This window comes from Tupaia chinensis, unplaced genomic scaffold (assembly GCF_000334495.1).
Source record: "Tupaia chinensis unplaced genomic scaffold, TupChi_1.0 Scaffold000047_1, whole genome shotgun sequence".
NCBI classification, from domain to species: domain Eukaryota; kingdom Metazoa; phylum Chordata; class Mammalia; order Scandentia; family Tupaiidae; genus Tupaia; species Tupaia belangeri.
The window spans coordinates 5,738,315-5,761,259 of record NW_006159505.1 but is presented as its reverse complement, the minus strand read 5'-3'; the positions used below and the strand labels follow the sequence as shown (position 1 = coordinate 5,761,259).

The 22,945-nt window shown below is 54.1% G+C and overlaps 1 protein-coding gene across 1 annotated transcript in view; it reads left to right on the top strand.

The window, feature by feature from the left end:
- LOC102494681 (olfactory guanylyl cyclase GC-D) overlaps positions 1–22,945 on the top strand; it is a 67,452-nt gene that overhangs the window by 32,809 nt on the left and 11,698 nt on the right. The window contains exons 13-20 of the mRNA XM_006141152.1: positions 2,685–2,833; positions 5,849–6,012; positions 6,444–6,636; positions 11,897–12,071; positions 13,033–13,131; positions 14,024–14,118; positions 15,874–15,959; positions 20,831–20,898. Of these exons, the coding sequence (XP_006141214.1) occupies positions 2,685–2,833; positions 5,849–6,012; positions 6,444–6,636; positions 11,897–12,071; positions 13,033–13,131; positions 14,024–14,118; positions 15,874–15,959; positions 20,831–20,898 (1,029 nt within the window). The remainder of the gene's footprint in view (positions 1–2,684; positions 2,834–5,848; positions 6,013–6,443; positions 6,637–11,896; positions 12,072–13,032; positions 13,132–14,023; positions 14,119–15,873; positions 15,960–20,830; positions 20,899–22,945) is intronic.

The following is a 22,945-nucleotide window of genomic DNA, read 5'->3' as shown; positions in this document are numbered from 1 at the left end:
CCTTGGGGCAGGGCAAGCACGTGTGCCCTCTGGCAAAATTTTTACACTTATTTTTAGTTGTAAAAAGAAAAAGAACATCTCTCTCCCCGTATTTTGGGGTGTAGGATAACCGCACGCCCCTTCCTGTCATCACCTGGCCCACTGACTTGTCCTCTCATGTCACCCCGGTGCCAGGGCCAACCTTCAGAAACATGCCTCCCTCTGAGTTTTCTGTCTGGGCTCCCTGAACCCAATTTCTACGTGTCCCCATGCGACCTCTGCCTAGTCCCAGGGACCCATCCCCACAGGTCCCCAGCACCTCGGCCTACAGTGCAGGACAGTGGCAGGGGTGACCCCATCCCCTCCGCCTCTGACAGGTGATCTACAGCCTTCTGCACCTGAGCTCTGTCCAGTGAGCACGGAGCATTCTAGGCCCCAGATTTCAGAGGCGGAGGAGTGGGAAGGAGAGGGGGCTCTGTGAGGCCATGCGTTCAGCACTCTCAGTGCCTTCTGCACATCTGCCCCTGAGAGAGGGCGGGACCAGCCAGAGGGGCTCTGCAAGCCCTCCCTCCAGCGCAAGGCTCTGAGCCTAGCCTCCACTGGGTTTTGGGTGCAAGGGCCTGGCCCACACTCTCTGGTCACCCTTGGATGTGGCTGTCAGTCCACAGCCTGCTGCTTCCTGGGGTGTGCCTTCTCCAGCCTCAGGGGTGACAGGGTCAGGAGCACAGGCTCACAGGGACACCGGCCTAGGCCTAGGTCTACAGCAACTCGGCTCCTGACTTCAAGTACATCCCTTTTAAGCTCTCAAGCCTCAGTTTCCTCTTCTGTACAATAAGGACCACACCATCTACCTTGCAGAGGAGCTGTGAGAATTCAGTGAAATGTTTCGGACAAAGTACCTGGCACATAGTGAGCGCTCCCTGAATATCTGCCTGGATGGCTTGAGGGGTGCCCATGGGGAATCCCAGGCTCCCTCCTGACTCTCACGTTTCTCTAAGACCCATACGCATCATGCTGTTTGACATCCCTGAGAGGTGGGTATTGCCCCCTTTGCAGAGATGAGTTAAACGAGGCTCAGAGAAGACCCTTCTCAGCGGGGACACAGTGAACTAGGATTTGGGCAGATGCTCCGATCTATACTCAGTGTCCCTTCCCTAATATTTCTCGGAATCATCGATGGAGCATCCTCCCAGAGCCCTGCGAGGCCGGTGGGCTGGACGTACAGCCTCGTCTGGCAGCCAGCAGCACGGCCACTCAATCACAGGGCCACGTCGAGGGAGTTCAGTGCGCTCGACGTGGCGAGGGAATGCAAGACCCAGCCTGGCCCGGAGCAGCAGTCCCCAGCACGTTTGTCTATGAGGACTCCATCGTAGCGTCAGTAAAGTTGGAGCCTCATCTGCTACTACTTGACTTTTAATATCCGCTGCCTGAGGAAATACCCAGTGACAGAACCCGCTCTGAAATCAGCAACACTTTGAAATGGATGTGTGCATATTTTATCCATGCGAGGCCATCTGCGAACTTCGGAAGGCAGATGTGCACGTGTGGGCAGGATGTGTTATCGGTCCCACGTGCATATGCTCTGTGAGCACAGCTTCCCAGACCCCGTGCTGCAGGCCTCAGGGCCTGACACCTGCAGACTGGGAAACTCTGGGCAGAGAGTGGTGCAGGCAGGGTGGAAATCAGACCCAGCGTTAGGGCCTTCTTTTCACTGGCCCCTCCTGGGTGTCCTGTTTCATCGGAGCCTCAGTTTCCTTGTCTGTAAAATGAGACGGGGACACATGCACTGTCCCCAGCAAGAACACCAACAAAGGACCAGGAACACTAGCCTGCTGTGCCTCATAGCCATCCTGTGGGGTACGTGCTGACTGCCCCTTTACAGGGGAAGAAACTGAGGCTCCACGCGGTGACAGAACTCGCACAGGCTCTGACTAGGTAACTGCAAGTCCCATTCTGATCTCTGACTCCAGAGCTCAAGCTTGGTACCTGGCCCCTCCTTCTCCCCATGGATTTTAGGATCCCTTAACTCCCCCCACCCCCAGGCTTTCTAACAGCTGCCTGAGACATCAGTCGTTAGGCTGGGAAGCTGAGGCCGAGTGCTGGCAAGCGGCGAAGCCAGACTACGGCATGGCCCGCCTGACTCTGGCTTAGTCTGATGGTCTTAACCAGTGGAGGGGGCAGAGACTCAGGACAGGTGTCATCTTGGGAGGGAACTGTGATGGGGCTGGCCATGCGAAGCAGGCAGCCCTTGCCTCACATTCATGGAAACTGGTACCATCAGGGGGGCAGAGCCAGTGCCTAGATTCGAGCACACTGGAGGGGATCCCTGGCAACAGAGTGGTGGCAGTGGGTTCGGAGCCTCAGGGTGGATACTGCCTGCTTATTGCCAGACACCCAGCATCTTCATCTCCTCCCTGGGCCCCCTCCTGAGAAGGCATTTATTAAACTCATTTCATAGTTGGGGAATGATGCTCAGAGAGTCACCGTCTTCACTATCACGTAGAGCAGTGGCAGCTGATCCACAATTAAAACCCAGCCTTCCCAGCTCCCAGTCTGAGCCACACACAGGAAAGCAGTGATGCCCGGGCATGGGAGGCGGGAGCCTAGGGCACCCTTGGGGGCCCAGTCCTTGCACTGCCACAGGCCTGTCCCGTCCTTCCTGTTGGAATCCGAGGCCAGGCTGGCTCATGTGGTGTCTATTGCAGAAATCATCAGGAAGGTAATGTCCCCACCCCCGCTGTGCCGGCCGATGGTGTCCCCGGACCACGGGCCTCCAGAGTGCATCCAACTGATGAGGCAGTGCTGGGAGGAGGCCCCGGATGACAGACCGAGCATGGATCAGATCTACAGCCAGGTCAGTGCTCCTGGAGAGCAGGCGTCCCCTAGTCACCTGGCTGCACCCAGTGCAAATCCTATGCCACCCCTGGGACCTAGAAACGCTATGAGACAAGGGGTGACAGGCCAGCACTGTCATCAAAGGCCCACTCTCTGAAGAGAGCTCTCTCTGAATGGGGGATCACAGGGGCATTTGTCCGGTGCTTACCCAAGCCCATGCTAATGGCTGTGCTTCTTTATTTAATCCTCAACCCTCTGGAGAAGCTTTGTTATTATCTTGGCTATGCAGGAGAGAAACTGAGGCACAGAGAGGTGAGAGGCCCTCCCTAGGGTAACTGAGACAGTGAGAGGTGGGGCTGTTTTTTGGCAGAGCTAAGATGGGGACATGCCCCTGTGCCTGCCTTCTGGTGTCCCGTGAGGGACCTCTGCAGCTGTGGAGGCGACACTGTTTCCTGAGTCAGGGCGAAGGAGTGAGGGGCCCCAGGCACAGGCCTGCAGGGGACTGCATGGGAGGGCTGAGGCAAGTCTGTGCAAGTCTGCAGGTGGTGGTGGAGTGTACAGGCCTGACTAAGCTGGCCGCCGCTGCTCCCCAGGACTGACCCATCACAACTCCCCCTCCCCACCCCTTGCTCCCCAGCCATGCGGAAGTTGCCAAGGAGAGGTTCTAGACAGCATAATGGCTGTCTAGGCAGATGGTGAGAAAGCAACAGGCAGCCAGGCAGCCAGGCAGCCAGAGGAGAAGCCACGAGTGTCTTTGGCAAAGCTTCTCACCTCCCTGTGTCCCCATCTCAGCATCTAGGGAGGTGGCCATTTCACAGAAGAGAAACTGGACCTTGGAGTAACTGAGCTCTGAATGTTCACCGTGAGGGTAGGTAGTACAGACAGGATGAGCAACAGGTTCTGGAAACACCAGCCTGGAGTCTTCCTAGGGGATCAGAGATGGTCATGACCAGTGAGCAGAGGGAAGAGGTCTTGTGTGGAGTGAGGGGAGACTATGGGAAAAGACCCCTGTCTGAGGCTCCATGGCAAAGTAGGCTGAGATGGGCCCATGATGTATTCAGCATGTAAAAGGTAGGAACCCCACCACACTGAGGGAGCTCAAGACACACGATGCCTGGATTCACATCAGTGCTGCCACTTACCTACTATTTGTCCTTGGACAAGCTAATTGCTCCGTGGAGTCTCAGATTCCTTATATGTTACCTGGGAAGATAATTAACCCTGGTCTAACTCTCCAGCAAGCTGAGACTATCAAGTGAGGTAACTAATTAAAGAAAGAATAAATGAATGAATGAATGAGCTTGTCAAGGAGAGGAGTGAGATACAGGAGGAAGCACTGACCTTGAAGTCAAAAGACCAAGGTTTATGTTCATTTCACTTTCTTCTGGAATTACTAGCCAATGCAGTTAGACAAGAAAATGAATATTGGGTAGGAAGAAGAAAATGATTGTTGTTTGCAGATCCTATGATTTGTTCCTGGGCCATCCATGGAAAACACGTTCTAAATGAAAAACAATTCAGTGAGATAACTGGTGATAAATTTAATACTGGGTTGTTGGAAAATCATGACACATTTTTGCATAGAAAAATATAGAAAACATACCTCACAACTTTTCCAACAACCTGATATATAAAAGACTTTTTTTTTTTTTTTTTTTTTGCTATAGGGCGCATGCGCTCACCAGACAGACAGACAGAAACAGAGAGACAGAAAATGAGAAATCACCCCCCCAGGGGGGATAGCCACGCCGCAATCCCTTCTCCTCCATTCTCCTCTCGGGATCTTGGGCACTCACGCACACACGCCCAGTGTGAGTTTAAGCCACCGGGTCCGGGACTCAAACCGCAGTCGACTACACGGGAGTCCAGCGACATAGCCATTACACTAACTGCTGGTCCTGATATATAAAAGACTTCTAATTGAGGAGCCAGCAGATGGCTTGGAGGGTAAAGTGACTGGATCACACATGGCCAACTGCATAGTTCAAGTCCCAGACCCAGCAACTTGAAAATCATTCCAGGCATGTGTGTGCATCCCTAAAATCCAGAGATGTGCGTGGAGGAGAATGGACTGTAAGATTGCCATCCCCACAACGGGTGATTTCTCATTTTCCATTTCTGTCTCTCTCTGTGTATCCCTCTCCAGCAAGCACACATGACCTATAGGAAGCAAATAAACAACAAAAAAGAGACTTCCAATTGAAATTCAGTTCCACCACTGTGGCCTCCTTGGCAAGCTTTTTCACCTATGTTTCTTCACTATAAAATGGTGGCCCTCTATGCAGAGGCAGCCTTGTAGTCAGCTTCATGTGCTTTCTAGTGTCTCAGGGCCAATAGCTATCATACATTTAAAGTTTGTACCTTTGCTTTTAATGTAAAATATGAAATAGGAGACCCCCCCACACAAAGAGCCAGGCGCTTGGGCCTTCATGGATGAATTGACAGCTAGATCAATCCACCCTCATAGTGAACACTTAGAGTTCAGTTACTCCAAGGTCCAAATTTTCGTCTGTGAAATGGGTACCTCTCCTGATGCTGAGATGGGGAGACAGGAAGGTGAGAAGCTTTCCCAAGGACACCCGTGGCTTCTCCTCTGGCTGCCTGCTGCCTGTTGCTCCCTCAACACCTGTCTGGACACTCTTTATTGTTCATTGACAAACATCTGCTCATCTCATTGTTTCAATTGGAAGTCTTTTTTCTTTTTTTTTGAGAACAAAGAATGCCCATCCCACCATGTAGTTGGAAGAACCAATGCAATAGGGTTATGTGTTTGTACCAGTAATGCTATGCTGGACACAGCATCCTTACAAAGTGCCCTTCCTGCCTGCCCACTCTGTACAGAATTAACCCAGTTTTCCTTCCAGATGACCATCATTTTCCCTTGTCAGAGCTGCTATCTCTGGGATTGTTTTCACTGGAGTACAGCTCTTCCAGGCAGGGATTTTCTGCTTCATTACTATGGCCCCAGACCCTCACACTGAGGGCTGGGCACGAGGGCCTTCGTGAATGAATTGAGATTGTTGTTTCTCTGCAGTTCAAAAACATCAATCAAGGCAAGAAAACCAGTGTTGCTGACTCCATGCTGCGGATGCTGGAGAAGTATTCCCAGAACCTGGAAGACTTGGTCCAGGAGCGGACGGAGGAGCTGGAGCTAGAGAGACAGAAGACTGAAATGTTACTGTCACAGATGCTTCCTCTGTGAGTGGACCCCAGACTTGAGTGTGTTCTGGCCTCAGCTCTGAGCATGGAACCTGGAACAGAGTAGGTGCTTGGTAAATATGGGTTCCATGAATTGATTCAGTTCATCCATTTGTGTTTATGTAGCCAACAGTATATAGAGTCTTCGTCATGCACTACACACTGTGCTGGGCACAGAAGTGTTTAGTGTCTGCTTTCTCACACTCTGGAGCAAAGAGAGGGGACAGTGCTCTCACCCTTATTTCACAGGAAGTTATGTCAAGAGGCACAGGTATTTGGTCCAGAGTGGCCAGCATACCAGTGGACCTGTCCCAGATTCCACAATGCTCAACTCAGGATTTCCTCTGAATATTCCTCCCTAACCTCCAAACTACATAAAAGGAGTCCTCTCACTTTTAAACTCTGACTACAGGTCTTAACTCTTCCTTCAGGTCTGTGGCCGAAGCTCTGAAAATGGGGACAACTGTGGAGCCAGAGTATTTTGACCAGGTTACTATATACTTCAGTGACATTGTGGGTTTCACCACCATCTCAGCCCTGAGTGAGCCCATCGAGGTGGTGGGCCTGCTCAATGACCTCTACACGCTGTTTGATGCTGTTCTGGGCAGCCATGATGTGTATAAGGTAAGACTAGCAGGGGGCCACCATTCCATCTCTCCTTTAACTACTGTATCTGTGTGGTACATTGACTGCCATTCACTTACGTATGTATTTGTGTCAGTTAGTCATTGCTGTGTAACAAATAACCCCCCAAACCTGACAGTATAAAGTAATAAGCATTTATTATTGTTCATATTTTTTATGGGCCTGGAAGGTTCTTTGGACTCACTTATGTATCTGTGATCAGTTATAGGTAAGGTAGGCAGCTCTGATGATTTTAGCTGGGTTTTCTCGTGTCTCAGGAGCTTTGCCAAGGAAATGCAGTTCTGGTCCACATAGTCTCAGCTTCTTGCCAACTAACCTAAGATTGTTTATATGGTAGAGTTCTGAGAGAAAGAAACAGAGTACATGAGCCTCTTGAGATATAACTGGGCATCAAGCATGTTGCTATTTCTGATGTATTCTATTGATCAAAGCAGAAGATTAGCCAATATTCAAGAGGTGGGGAAGTAAATGCCACCTCAGGATGGGAGACACTGAGAAAAGTCATCACAATAGATGTGGACACAGGAGAGGTGGAGAGTGTGGACATTCTGCATTTAGTTGACTCTGTGTCCACTTGTCCATTGCCTGACCATCCTTCCCTTTAACATTTTTTCTTGGCAAGCTCTTCTATGCATGGCCTTGTGCTGGGCATGTGCAGACAGGTGAGTCAGCTCCTACCTACCCTTAAGGAGCTCTTGGTCCTCTTACCTACCTCAGGGAACTCTTGGTCCTGTAGCAAATGATAAAAACTCAGGGAAAGCAATAATCAAAGTTGGCAGAGGAGGCTGAGAGGACCCCAACCAGCAAGGTATAGATGTGTGAAGAGCAGGAAGTCTTCCTGGAGGAAGTGCTGTCTTCTCAGCATTGTTCATTCTGGGCATGGCTCTTGAGGCAGGCCCTGGGGGACTGACAAGCTACAGTCTGAGGCTTGAGCAGGCACTCTGGATAGGCTGTGGTGGCTGGAGAAGATGGACGCCAGGGCCTTGGCAGAGCCATCTAGACCCTCTGTGATCCAGCCCCTTTGAACTTCTACTTCATGAGTTTGAGCCCCAGCATGGACACCAGCTTCTGTGTGGCACTGGCAAATGTCTCCCCCTCAGTGGGCCTGTTTCCTTGACTGTGAACTAGAGTAATGACCCCAGTCCTGGCAGGTTCACAAACGATGGGAGGATCCTATCTCCCATGGAGAAGTGTGTGCAAACTGAGCTTCAGTGGCCTGCTGCCCACCACTCTTCAGCTCCACCCTCCCGTGTGGACTTTCTCCACTGCCAGCCCTGCCCCTTATTCTGATTCAGACGCTGGGACCACAGAGCAACTTAGACATGGTGGAGAAGGCGGGGAGAGAGGTCCCAGGAAACAACCACACTCAGGCTCCATTGGCCATAGCACCCTCCTGACCCACTGGTCCCTGTCCAACCACAGCTCTTCAAGGAGACAGGCAGAGGGAAGGCTTGCAGCTAGGGTGGAAAGGGAGGAAGTTTCAGAGGACAGAGCTACCTATTCGGGGTGCCAGGCAGTCTGCCAATAGCATTATTTACAGTGTCCCAACAACCATTCTGCCAGCACTTATGAGGGCCTCCTGTATGCTGGACGCTAGGATTAAGTGCTTTACATGTATTAATCCATTCAATCAGAAACACAATGGATGAGGTACATACAGTGCCCCTCATTTACAGATGGGGAAATGAGGCAATAGAAGTTCTATGGTTGGTAGGATGGCACCTTCCTGGTGGGATGTGAAGCTGAGATGTGACCTTGGGTATTCAGATCCCAAGGCTCCTCTTCGGGGAGGCTCATTATCCTGGTGACATGGACCTGCTCAGATAAAGCCAGAGGTCATAGTGGCCCACAAGCCCTCCAGAAGGTGGGCTCACCTACTTCTGAACTGCATCCTCAGCCATGGCAATGGTGTAGACCTCTGGATTCCTCCACATGCTTCACTTTGTGGCTGCCAGGTGTCTGCATGAGCCGTCCCCCCTCCTGGACACTATTCCTCCCCTGACCCTCATCACCTGGCTCCCTCTTTATCATCTCTCTGGTCTCTGGGTACTTTCTCACCCTCTCAGATGTGGCTAGTTCTTGTGCAATGCCTCATCACTGTCCTGGTCCCCCTAGCTGCCTCCGTCCCAGGGTCTGGCACTGTCCGAACACAGAAGGTGCTCAGGAAATATCTGTCAACTAGATGAGGACACAGAGGCCCAGAAGTGGCTTGCCTGAAGTCACACAACTGGCAGGCAGTAGAGCCAGGACAAGTATCAGCTATGTCCACCCCAAGAGCCCTGTCTACTGCCCAGCCCTGGCCCATGGAGACCTGAGCCCACCACCGAAGGATGCCACTTTCCTGTCAGGATGCCATGTCCCCAGCCTGGCCCACAGTTCTAAGGCCTTATCTCAAGCCTCTGGAACAGCCTGCTCCCCACTCCTGGGCCCCAGAAAGATTCCTCTCTGGGCTGGCTGAGTCCCACGGCTTTGATCTGCTCTGAGTCACCTAGCCCTGTCTCTTCTTCCCCTGCTTGTCTTTCCTCACACATGTGGTTGGCCCTCCCAGCGCTGAATCGCACCCCCTGATCTGCTCTGAACTCTGGCCAGGAGTCTGCGTCTCTCTGGCAGAGGGAGATGGAACAACACGGGGCGCACGCCCCTCCAGATGTGGGGAGGCAGGGGCCGTCCTCATGGGTGTGAGCGCCTCTCATCACTCACACCAGCCCCTGCCTCTTTAATCATCTGGGCTGGGAGATAGCCAGCAGTCATTTCCTGGTTCTGCAGGGGTCTGCTCTTCCCCCCAGTACTTGCTGAGAGAGCGTGTCTGTGGAGCCATCTCCAGAGCTGTGGGGAGGAGAGGGCTCACCCTGGCCTGGAAATGCGTCCTGCCTTTGTCCCTGCCCTGCCACCGCCTAACCACCCCTGACCCCCGGGTAAGAGCCTCAGGTTCCGCAGTTATAAAACAGGGATGACAAGGGTCTGGGCTTGTTCTGCAGTGCCAGTAATGTGAGCACAAATGCTAGCGTTCATCCACTCACCACCGTAAGGTGCCAAGGCCTCCCCCTGAGGGCAGACAAGGGGGTAGACACAAGACAGAGAGAGGGGGCCTAAGCCACAAGCCTCGGAAGGCAGCAGAATGTCCAGAGTCTGGAGCTGGACGTCCATGTTCAAATCCACGTCCCCATTGTGCTGTGAGACCCGGGGGAGTGACTTCGCCACCAGCAGTTCCTGTCTGTAGGTAGCAAGGGTGACAGCAGCTACCTCGGAATTCTTGTGACGAGCTATTGAGTTCGTATGGATAAGGGGTTTGGAGCAGCAGGGCTCGCGAAAACGACATGTGGGGCTTAGGAAGCACTCAGCCCTTTGTCGAGCTCTCCTCTGAAATAGGGCATCGGTCCTCCGGTGGCGAAGAGAGGTGGCAGGGGAAAGCCCAGGGCCTCTCATGTCTCCCTGGTGAGGTGGGGATGGCGCGCACAGTGGGAACAGCCCCGTCCCAACCCCAGCACTCTCACCACCCGTCCACAGATGCTGGGCGGACAGTGATAGCAGCCAGCCACAGGGAGGGAGGGGCAGCAAGGCCCCGAGGAGGGAAACATTCAGCTGGCAATGGTTTAGATGTCGCAGGCTCAGTCCAGTGCGAGCTGGGCCTGGAGGATGGAGGTTTTGACGGACAGAAACAGGGAAGCACTTCCAGACGGAGGGACCGCTGAGGGCTCAGGTGAACAAGGCCGTCTCTCTGCAGAGTGATGTGTCCCATTTGACCAGAGGGTGGGCAACCAGGCACAACTGGCTGCAAATAAGCCAGAAAGCTGCACGTCAGGGAGGCCCGTGACGTGGCTTTTACCCGTGATTGATTGTGATGCCAGGTAAGTAGGGCAGGTCACTTTCCCGTGCGGGTGAAAGAGAGATTCAGAGGCAGGGATGCGGGCGTTGTCCATCTGCGAGTGCTGTGTGCGAGTGGTTTACTGAAACATAGCGCCCCCTACGGCAAGGCGACATGGTCATCACGCCTGTCCACCAGGAACTCAGTGGGCACAGAGATGTCCAGCCGAGGGGAGGCTCTGCTCCCCGAGCAGTGGGCCAGCATGTGCTGCTCAGGAGGTGCAGCCCAGAGCCCGGGCTCTTCAGCCTTCAGTGGGGAAGACTGGAGGCCGAGTCACCTTCTTCCCCTTGGCAGGCCTGGCCTGTGGCAGAGGAGACCACGCTTCATTAACATCTGTGTCCCCAGCAGCTGGAATAGCCTTCGGAACAGGGGAGATGCTTAGGAAAGGCGTGTAGATGGAGCTCAGGAGGTAGAACTGGAACTGGTCAGAGAGGCAGGTTCAACTTGCCTCAGCTTCTGAAAAGCAGAACTAAGTGGTTACCTTAAGAGGGAAAGGCTGGGACCAACAGATGGCATAAGGATTGTGTCACTGGGACTCCCACGTAGTCAACTGTGTTTCAAGTCCCAGACCTGGTGGCTTAAAACTCACACTGGGCATGTGCGTGCGTGTGTCAAAAATCCCAAGAGGAGAATGGAAGAGAAAGGATAGCAGTGTGGCCAACACCCATGAGGGGTGATTTCTCACTTCTTTTCTCTCTGTCTTTCCTTGTCTCTCTGGTGAATGCATGTGCCCTATAGAAAAAAATCTCTCTCTGAAAAAAAAAAAAAGGAGGGGGAGACCTTCCTCTCTCCAGAGTTGTGAGCAGGCAAGGACAGCCACTGGGGGGGAGGGGAGGGAGAGGCAGCTTTGGTGGGTGGCCATCGAATTCCCTTCCAGTTAGGAGGTTCTGGGAGTCTGTCTTCTCCAAACCATGGTGGTATGGAGCCAGAAGCCAGCAGCAGCATCCATCCATTTGGCACAGACAGGCCTGGGTCTTTAAGTACTTTCATACTCATTCCACGTAAAAGGACGCCAAGGCTCACACAGCTGGAGTGGCCCGCCTAGGCGAAGGGCGGAGGTGATGTCTGAACCCACATCTGTCTGATTCCCAAACCTACATATGTGCGCTCCTCCCCTGTGGCCCTGTGAGGTGGGGGACCTAAGTCTGCTGCCAGGGAGCTCAAGGCCCAGGCTGCCTGTGATGTGGACAAAGAGGTCTGAAATGCACGGGACCCATGGTGGCTCTGGTGCCCAGGACTGGAGGCCTGGTGGAGATGGTACTGTGGGCCAGAGACCCCTCCGTGCTGAGGGTCAGGGCTTCCTGAGCGGCTTCTGTGTGGAGAGGCGTGGGGCAGGCCATGCTGGAGCTGGAGCCTGAAGACAGCGGTTTCTAGGTGGAGACCATTGGGGATGCCTACATGGTGGCGTCGGGGCTACCGCGGCGCAATGGGAGCCGGCATGCGGCTGAGATCGCCAACATGGCCCTGGACATCCTCAGTTCTGTGGGTGACTTCCGGATGAGGCATGCGCCCGACGTGCCTGTGCGCATCAGGGCCGGCCTGCACTCAGGTACGGGCTGGGGCGGGCGTGATGCTCAGGTAGACTGGGGGGCATGAGGGGATGGGCCACAGCAGTCACTACCCCTCCCCCCGGGGCACCTCTCTCAGTGACCAACGATCTAGATGCCCCCAGTGGCTCACTTCTGGATTTCTAAAATTCTAAGCCTCTGCGATAGAAAAACATTGGTTCTTTTTTTTCTTCTATTATTTTAAGGTTCTAATACATTACAAACCAAACACTCCGATGCTTAGATTCACATACCTATTTTGATTTTCACTTGTCAGTGTCTGTTGGGGATGTTTTGAGGAGTCCGTGTTGAGCAGGTGGTAGTCTGATGGGAGAGGCAGGAAGCTAAATGTTTGGGGAGACAAACAGGCCTGGGAGAGAGGCCACAGAGCCTCTGATGGAGTCCACACTCGCCGCTCCCACCCCGCACTGCCCTCGCTAACCCCACCAACCTCATCTTCCCCGCCACCCCGGGCCCTCCACCCAGACGGTGCTGCTCGTGGTCCTCACAGACCCACAGGCTCTGCCCCTACAACTGTGCCCCTGCAGGCCCCTGCCCATTCCTTCTGTCGTGCTTCCAGGCATGGCTCCTGCATTGCCCCCTTCAGGAAGTCTCCTGGATTGGGTTACAGGTCGTCCTCCGGGCTGGCTGGCGCAGTGCTGCCCTCTTCACAGCATGGAACACAGTGACACACCTCCCTCGCCCCCCTCCCCCAGGAGCACCCCAGAGCAGGGACTGGCTCTGTCTTATCTGTGTCCCCCACCCCAACCCAGCCTAGCACAATGGCATCTCCTCCCTGGGGTTGTTGGAAGCTCGAATAGCGCCATCCCCTCACCCGCCCCTCACTGGCACTCAGGATGTGTAGACAGGAACAGCAGTGGGGGTGGAAAAGGGCGAGGCTGTCATAGGGACCTCTCTCGGTCCAGAATCTGCTGGATCTCACCAAGCACATCTGGATTTCAGGGCCCTGTGTGGCAGGGGTCGTGGGTCTCACCATGCCTCGATACTGCCTCTTTGGGGACACTGTCAACACTGCATCCCGGATGGAGTCCACAGGGCTGCGTGAGTGTCTCATCCTTCTATCCTACCTGGGGGTGCCAGGCTCATAATAACCTGTGCAGCCTGGTGACTTAGAGTAGTATTTCCTCCGCAAACCACCACCTGGTGGCAGCGTGCCCTGGTGGTCCATTAAGCATCTAGGAGATGACACGTTACCAGTTCTTCCAACTTTGCAGGTTTGCCTGTTTGTCTGTTTGTTTTTGTGAGGTCCTACGAGGGAAGAAGAGAAAACAATGACTCAAGAAACAGAAAAGCTGGTCCCAGCGCTGGCACTGCAACTGGCTCACCTGCTGTCCTGGAGCAGAACGCTCATACCCTCGGTTTTAGCTCCCCACTGAACACCGAGAAGCCCGTTTCCTTGTGTTTTTCCCTGGCTGTGGTCTGGCTCCCGTTATGCTGGGCAGCCCCGACACCATGCAGGCAGCCCCACGTTGCAGTCTTGCTGGCAGCAGGAGCTACTCTGATGGCTTGGTCCGAGCAGAGGAAATGCTGAAGCCCCAGGGATTGGGGCCACGAGTGCTGTGGGCTACCTGGTACCGTTCAGTGCACGGCCTGCATAACCGGGGACGGCAGCCCTACCAGGGAGTCCTGCTCTTAAAGCAAAAAGACAAATTGCTTATCTTCTCTGAGTCAGCCTCAGAGCCTTTCCTGCAAGTACGAACTGTGCTCCTAACGGTTCTGACTTCAGCCTGAGTCCCTCTTATCACCCACCATAGAATTTGCTTTTCCTTGGCGTCTCTTTCAGTGATCAACTCTCTAAGAGAGACCAGAGGGCCAGAGCAGGGTATTACATAAATCATAATTGTGGGGCTGGGAGTTGTAGGCGGTCACTGATTTGATCAGACATTAGGGATGCCACCACCAGGTGGTGACCGGATTGCTGCTTTCTCCCCAGCTTACAGAATTCACGTCAGCCGAAGCACAGTGCGGACGCTGCTCAGCCTCGATGAAGGTTACGAAGTCGTCCTCAGAGGTCCGACTGAGCTGAAGGTGCGAGAATGTTCCCATCATGGTGAGGGAAGCCTCCAAACGCCCAGTGGCTGTGAGCAGTGGGGAGAGTCCTGTCTGGCCCATGTGGCTGCCTAGAGCTGGAGAGGTACCCTGCAGGGACTCTGCTCCCTGGAGTCCAAGGACACACTCCTTCCCAGGAACCACTGGCTCCCTGTGAGAACAAGGGCTGGGCCAGAGAAGTCACTGTCACTGCTACTGTGACCTACCTGTGTAGCTTGGGAGTGCACAGCACACGTTAACACATGGCTCGCTCAGAACAGTGATAACAGCGGTGTGGTCGCCCCTCTATGGCGAAGAGACTCAACTATGGAGGCAAAGTGACTTGTCGACATCACAGGGCTTATAACCCAGGTTCAATGACCCCAAACCATCGAACCGTGTCTTCTCCATAGCCCTGTTGGGCTCCTACTCAGCCCTCAGAACCTCAACTCAGACATCACCCCTTTCCCACTCCCTTCCCCAATCAGGGACCATATAACCTTCTCTGAGCACCTGACAGTCCCATGTCCAACCCTCTGCTGTCACAGTGTGACACTGGGGGTCCTAGCCCACAGGCACCGTGAGGCAGAGACAAGTCCACGACCTGTGCGATTCTGATGTTCATGTCCGATAAGGCAATGGCACGGCACCCCGTGAGTGACTTTTTCCCTGTCCCACCCCCTCTATGCCTCCAGTCCTCAGAAAGAGCCAGGCCTGGAGTCCATGGCTGTCAGGGTCCCAGAAGCAGTGTGCTCCCTGGGACCTGCTTCATCACACTAGGGATGTGAGAGCAGGAGGGTGCAGGCCAGAGAGGCAGGAAGCTGTGGTCACGCAGCCCTAAAAGCCGGCTTACGTGGAACACTGTGCTCTTGGGGGCTGCGGTTACAGGAAAGCGAGCTGGAGCGAGTCAAGGCAGGCGTGTCTTGGTAGGGATGAAGGGGCTGGGTGTCCTGAGGGACAGAGGACTCTGGTGACAGAAAGGGCTGCAGAGAGGAGTAAAGGGGGAGGCACGTGAACTGGCCTAGGGCTCTGAGGGGCAATATCCATCTCTTAAAGCCCTGGCCTAGACCAGCCAGATCTGACCCCAGGGTCCCTCCTGCCCCTAACCCATCGGGCAGGCAGCTATGTGCCCAGCATGGGGAGGTGACCAAGCGCTTTAACAGCAAAGGTTGGAGGGACTCGTAGGTCACAGAATCCTGAGATCTGAGTATTCTGAGTATTCCAGACCTGCTAGTCATGGGTTCACGATTCCTTCTTTATTTATTTCTCTAATAGATTTTTTTTTCTGATTTACAAAGGCCATGTGTGCTTGCCAGAGAGAGAGAGAGAGAGAGGGCAGTGTGTCAAGCCACGATCCCTTCTCCTCCCTTTCACCATCTTGTTGAGAGTTTGGTGCATCCACAAACCTGCACCCAACATGCTTTTTAAGGCACCGGGGCCAGGATTTGAACTGCAGTTGACCATGTAGGATCCGGTTCCCTTAACCACTAGGCGACAGGGCTAGCCCTCACAGATCAATATTAACTTATTTAACCCTCACAGTAACTTTACAAGGTACTGAGGAAACTGAGGCGCAAAGAGGTAAAGGAAGTTGACCAAAGTCACACAGCTAGCCAAAGGCAGAGCTGAGCCAGGCCCCCAGGTTCTGACTGGGCTGTGTTGAACTGTGGGCATCAGGTGACTCTCTGCCCTTCAGCTGGACAAGGTTTGCTTGGGGAAGGCCCTCTCTACCCCCCTTCCCTCTCTCTATTCCAGGGAAAGGGCATTGAGGAGACCTACTGGCTGGCGGGGAAGGCAGGTTTCCCCAGAGCCCTCCCCACCCCTCTGGACATCAAGCCGGGGTAAGTAAGCAGGAAAGGGGGGCAGTTCCCCAAAGTTTGGACTTTTTTGTTTCAACGTTTGTATTTGTTTTCCTGAGTATAAAAGAATTACCTGACTCTCATGGGAAACTTGGAAAATACAGAGTTCTTTAAGGATTGCATAATCCCCCGTTCCCACTGCTGGTTGACGATGGCTGCTGCGCTTCAGTGTAGCTGCTGCCTGGTTCCTGCATTTGACCTGGGCACCCTAGGGCCCTGCTCTGGGCTCAGCTTGCAGTCCTGGGCACCTTCCCACATAGCTCAGAGCACCTTAGAACAGACCTGTCATGGCCGCGTCGGGTCTGCGACATGTGGGCACATCACAGTTTGCTTAATCTTTCACTGCTTAGCGTGTAGAACTTTCCGTTCTGAACTGACTACGGGGAACAATTTGGTAAATATTATTGCAATTTGCTATTCACACTATTTCCACAGACAAGGAGTTCTTAGATAAAAGGACACCCACATTGAGAGGTCACGTGAGGTGGAACTTGTCCCTGTCTGGGTGGCTCTTGCCTTAGGATAAATATCACTCACCGAGGACACGCTGGGGAAGGTGCAACAACATTTCACTCCAGCGTGCTGTTCCCCCACTCCCGTCCATCCAAGCAGCAACAGTCTAGGGCCGGGAGACAGGGTCATGAGTGATGCCACTTGCCACAGAGGTGCCGGGACCACAGAGGCCAGTGGCTCATTCCACCAATGGGGAGGCTGAGCCCAGGGATGGGCAAGTCTCCGCCTGGGATCCCATAGCATGGCCACATCAGGGCTTGAACCAGAGGCCAGGCGTGGGGTCGTGCCCTTTGACCTGGCACCCTTTTATAAGGACATGCCAGCCTCCTGTGTGCAGAATCAGCTTGTATTTGTGGAGAGGCCTCCACACAGCCCAGGCCCCTCACCTCTGTAGATGACAGGGTGTGAGAACAGGGCTTGGGTCTGGGGCAGAGGTGGACCCCCACTGCAGGCTCTGGATGGTGTGACCATGGCAGGTCCCTCTCCTGAGGTCCTTTCGGCTGCTCTGATCATTTTTTTATGTCCATGATAGAGCATGTGCACAAGCATGTGAGAAGAAACATGGGGCATGCCCTCCACAGGGTCAGGTCAGGCCACAATCCCGTCTCTAGGCCTCTAGCAGTCTGATCTTGGGTATCTGCATAAGCCCAGAATATTTCAGGCTAGAGGTCTGTTTTCTGAGCATCCAGTTCTCCGCCCCTGTGCCAAGGCAGCCCCCATCCTGAGAACAGGCCTGGCTGTGGCCCCCTCCCCTTTCCTTCTGAGGACTGCTGCTCCAGCGCTCCTCCCTGTGGCCTCCCTTGGTATGTCAGCCTCTGAGCCTTGTCCAGCGAGCTCCCTCTGGCCCCACACACCCACTCCATCTCTCTCCTCCACACCTATGGACCCCCCTGGCCCCACACACCCACTCCGTCTCTCTCCTCCACACCTATGGGCCCCCCTGGCTCCACACACCCACTCCGTCTCTCTCCTCCACACCTATGGGCCCCTCTGGCCCCACACACCCACTCGGTCTCTCACCTCCACGCCTATTGGTCCCTCTGGACCCACACACCGACTCTGTCTCTCACCTCCATGCCTATGGGCCCCTCTGGCCCCACACTCCCACTCAGTCTCTCACTTGGCCTATACTTCTCAAAAGACTGCCTGCTGTCCCATCCTCACTTCCTCCCACCCACACTCTCCCCAGCCCAGCCCACAGTCTGACTTCCACCCCCACCTGGCCCAGGAGGCTCCTAGGAAAGTCACCCATGTGGCCCCTGTCCATGTCACAGGATCCATGGGCAGTTTTAGTTCTCAGCTGGACAGCTAGGCGCCTTCCCCTCTGCCTGTCCTCTTCCTAGAAACATGTTCCTCCTGCCTCCGCCTCCTCGAACCTCTCCTCAACTCGTTCTCCCAGGAAGCCAGCTCTCCCTCCTCGCCCAGGTGCTGGGGTTTCACTGCGCTCCTCCATGGGGCCTCCCCCATAGTCCTGATGCTGAGGACACCCTCTACCTCCCTTCTGCATGCTGGGCTGCCCCTCAGTGATTCCTTCTGAGGCTCTCGCCACCCCCAGCCCCAAAGGTCCACCCACCACTGAAACCTGGTTTTCCTCCAGAGACCTCTGCTTGTCCACAACCTTGCTCCTCAGTCAGAAGCCTCACACTATCCTCGGCCCCTCTACCTCTCCACCGGCACCCCCCACCCCATCCCCATCAAACTTCCCTGTGGTCAGCAAGACAGAGACTCCAGACCTCCAGGCAGGAGAGAGTCCCTGTGCCCACTAAGGCTCAGATCCTGCACACAAAAACACTAATGTGCATATATGCTCAGAGATGGATGTACGTGCATGCACACGGGTGTGCGCACACATGCATGTACACGCATACAACTTGCAGCCCTGCCTCCATCACACCCCCACCTCCTCTGGCTTCTCGGGCTCCATGCCCTCATCTGACCTAGCCATTCTCACCACTCCCCTGGCCCACTGGAGGGTCTCCTGGCCACTTTCCCCTCACCTACTGGTCCGCTTCCATCCTTCTCCACCCAGCGGCCAGAGCGATCTGTTAAAAACACCAGCAATCGATAAGAAAGTTCCCTGGTGTTAAGTTCCTGGCTGTTATATTGCTCTGAGGTTAAAGCCCAGATTCTGTCACTCATTCACTGGGGTCCTGCGTGGTCCCACCGGAGCCTGCCTCTCCGTCCAGTCTCTCTTGCCATCTTCTGCCGTTCACAGGCCCCATTGCTGTTCCTCACAGCACACTAGCGTCTCCTCACCTCGGGGCCTTTGCTCTTGCTGTTCCCTGTACCCACCATGCCTTGCACCTCCTTCCTGTGCAGATCTCTGCTTAAAGACACCTTAATCAGGAGGTGGCTCTGTTCGCACACTCCGAGTGGGGCCCTGCTGCCACCCTGCAATCTGTCTCCCAACGTGGCAGTCTCCATGGTGCTCGTTACTACCTGACTTCTTACTGATGTGCTTATGGAGCTTTCCCCGCCCATGAGATCACTTGAGCTCTGGACATCGGTGCACCTGCACACCTGTCCTTCTCTGCCTGGCACTCAGGGCATCCTGCCATGTCCCCAGCCTGGCTCTGTCCTTGAGGGCACTGTGGGAAACTGGGCTCCTAGCCCTCCTGGTTACCCCATCCCAAAACTGGGAACCAGCAGATCAGGCAGCCCTTTGTCACCCAGAGCCCCATTAGCCAATGACATTGCCACTCCTGAACAGAAATTTAAGAAAGGACTGGCAACGTCTTCATCTTCTTCTTGGTTCAGGCATGGAGGAGAGCAGAGATCTGTCGCAGTGAGCTCCTCCTAGACCTCCAGGCAGGCAGGGGAGGACCTCTGTACTCAGGCCCTACATGTGAGCTTGCAGGGGCTTGTGAGCACACACACATTCACATACACCCACACCCACACACAGGTACACGTACACTATGCCATAATGGGCACCAGGTATGCGTGCACATGGAAACACCACCACATGTCCCTCAGATGGTCTAGAGATGAGATCACAGACAGACAGACAGACAGACAGAGACTCTGCAGGGCGTGCTCAGGCTGCCAGCACTGCATGGGGACTAGCCTTGGAGCTGCACTTCCAAGGCAGTTAGCAAATGTGCACTTGAATGCTATAGCCTGATTCTTCTTTCTTTCTTTCTTTCTTTCTTTCTTTCTTTCTTTCTTTCTTTCTTTTTTTTTTTTGGGGGGGGTGGTTTGCCATAGGGTGCATGTGCTTGCCAGAGAGACAATGAAAGGGAAAGTGAGAGCTCACCCCCTGGGGAGGATGGCCACACCGCAATCCATTCTCCATTCTCCTTCTGAGATTTTGGGCATGCCCACACACATGCCTGGCATGATGTTCAAGCCACCAGGTCTGAGACTTGAACTGTGGTCAGCCATGTAGGAATCTAGCACCCTAACCACCATGCAACCTGCTAGCCCCCTAGTCTGTTTTTTTTTCTAAAGCCAAGTTTTCTACAGATGCATTTAGTCTTACCCATGTGTTTCCCTCACCTGCAGAAAGTATCTTTCTATTGGGTCATCGGGAAGGTCATGATGCTTTTTTGCACAGAAAAACATAGAAAAATACGTCATGACTTTTCTGACAACCTAATATTTAGGGATGTTTGAGGAGGCCAATGGAGATTCGGGGAAGAGACAAAAGTGGCTGTCCCCTCACCATGGCCTGGCCTGGCCACCAGCCCAAAACATGCCTCCCATCAGAGACGCTCCATGAAAGATCCTTCTCCCTCTTCTCGTCTGCTTACCAGGCTCCCCTGCCAGGTGGCCGGGAGGCCCTGACTGCACTTAGGTGGCCCTGTGGCCCTGTGTCTCCCTACAGACCAAGGACTTCCTGAGGGCAGGCAGGCTCTGAGCCCTCTTTCAGGGCCTTGTGGAAAGACAATAACCCAGCCCTGCCCCACTCCAAGAGCCTGTGGAAGGGAACACATGAGAAGGTAAAAGTGTGGGGGGAGCAGGAGTCCTGGGTCTGACCCTCAGTTTGCATAACACCTCGAAAATCACAGAGCCCCTCACTTTACCGCTGCTCATCCCTCCTGAGTAAGGGACAGAGCTGGGGCTTATTCCTGATCTCCCAGACAGCCACTGGACCCAAAGCCATGCATGTAGGTCATTCAGCAGCTGTGTGACACTGGGAAAGACACTTTCCCTCTCTGAGCCTCAGGGTTCTACAGTGCCAAATTCAGGAGGGCAGTGGTTACTCTGCAGGGCTGCTGCAGGGATCAGGAGAAACAAAAGAAGCAAAGGGACCACTGGCCAGCAGGTCGGGCCCTAAATGCCCACGACCATTGTTCTGGGTGTGATAGTTATGATTCTTACTTTCCCTTTTTCTTCAGAGACCCCTGGAAGGAACTTATAAACCAAGAAATCAAGGTGGCCTTTGCCAAAGCCCGCCGGGGCAGAGGTGGGACCTGGAGCCCAGGGAAGGCCTTGGCTGGGCCCTGAGGAGAACAATGGAGCAGGCAGGTGCCTGCAACCAACTGGCCAGGGACTCTCGAGCCTAGACTCCCGAGCCCCTTCCTGCTCCACTTCCTTCAGAGGAGTCTCTAGTTGAGCTCCCTGGTGGCCAAGCAAGAGTGCTCATTAATTAGTTCCAGAAAGTGACTGTAATCGGTCGTTCCTGCATGAATCCTAGGAGGGAGCTTGCCTCTTGACCCCAAAACAATAAAAATAGAAATGCTCCCTCCTCCCCTGCTGCGCTTTGTTCTTGACTAATTGTTTTGACGCAGAAGTCATTATTATAAGAGCTGACCATTCCACTGGGGAATGTGGTCCCCATTGTACAGCTGAGGTGCCTGGGGCTTGGAGGAGGGTTGTTTGCTCTGGGTGGTACAGGTGCCCTGGGCAGAAGCAGCAGGACAGGAGCCAGAGCAGGAAGATGAGGGCTGCAGGCTCAGCTCAGTCACCTATCCCGTCACATTCCCCTCGTGGAGCCCCTGTGTTGTCATCTCTAAAATGGGCACTCAGAGAATCTGAGTATTTCTAACGGAACTCTTGGCCCACAGGAAACTCTCAAAGGCTGCTGCCCCTGACCCTGTTCCTCCTCTCAGGGCCAGCCTAAACCTTTGGGTGTCCATGAGCACCGTGCACAGACTCCAGGCCTTGAGCTCCCCGAATCTCAGGATGGGGGAAAGAGGAGGAAATTCCTTGGTTCTCAAGAAAATGAGACTTCTCTCTTATAGGGAAAAACAAATAAGAACTAGAAATGCACAGCTGAGTCGACTGGCTCCCAGTGTCAGAGGGCACTCACCAGATGTCCCAGGTGATCTCAGAGCAGAATTCATCTTCCCAGCCAAGGGAAAGGGCTGGGCAGCTGAGGGGGCAGGTTAAGCCTAAACAAACTTGTCCTTCTTCCAAAGAGCCCTTTGGGGAGGAAGCTGGCACTAGAACTTTGAACTGGAGGGTATGGGGACTATGGTCCGTTTGGGGGGCATGGTTGCATGTGTGTGTGTGTGTGTGTGTGTGTGTGTGTATGTGTGCATATATATGTGTGTGTGCATTGGCGGGGGGGTAAAGAAGGAGCTATGTAAACGATGTCGGGGTGTGTGGACTTGGCTTTGGCAGGTGCCACAGCCTGTCCCTACCTGTACAACCTTGGACCAAATATTTTCTGTCTCCTGTGGCTGAAATGTGAAATAGGGTCCATTACTCTTACCCCCACGCCGTCATGAGAACCAAGTGACAGGCTGTGGAAGGACCATGCCAGGCTGTGTGGGACTCAGCAGTGTGAGGAGCGAGCATCTTCAGGCATGTCTATGCAGAGTGCCATGGCTGTGTGTTTTCATGCAGGGTGCAGGACAACCATGGACACCTGGGGACAGAGGCAAGGCCTTGGTTCCTCCACTGACTTTCCATGTGGCCTACCTGAGGCCTGTGGATTTTCTCTTGGGGCCTCAGTTTCTTTATCTGTAAAATGGGTGTTTGGTCTAGGCGAGCAGTGTGGCCCTCTGCATGTGTACTTCTGTGTACATCCTGAGAACCCATGAGCATGTGTGTGGGTCCATGGGGGCCCACACAAGGAGACCAGACACAAGGAGACCAGAACTCAAACTGGGATTTGGCTTCCACGCCCCCAGCCCCTCGGCCCTTGGGCCGCGCTGTCTGGCACTGACTGTACTGCAGGTGTGGCCCTGTGTTGGCCTCTCCCTACAGGCCGCAGGCTTCCTGAGGGCAGGCAGGTTCTGAGCCTCTTTTTGTGACCCCAGCAGCTGGCCAGAAAAGGTCAGTGGAGGGAAAATATAATGGGGCAGTGGAAGTTACTGTGGTCAGGTAAACCTCACTTTAAGGAAATCCTCATGCATGAAAATCCAGATTTGCCCCAAGAGCAGTGGGGTCTGCACTCTCAGAGGGTGGGCACTGAAGTGACAGAGCAGGAGCCACACAGGGACCAGGCACCTGTTGTACTGTTGTGCACATGGTTCTCGGAGCCATCTCTGCAGCCCTGGGGGGGG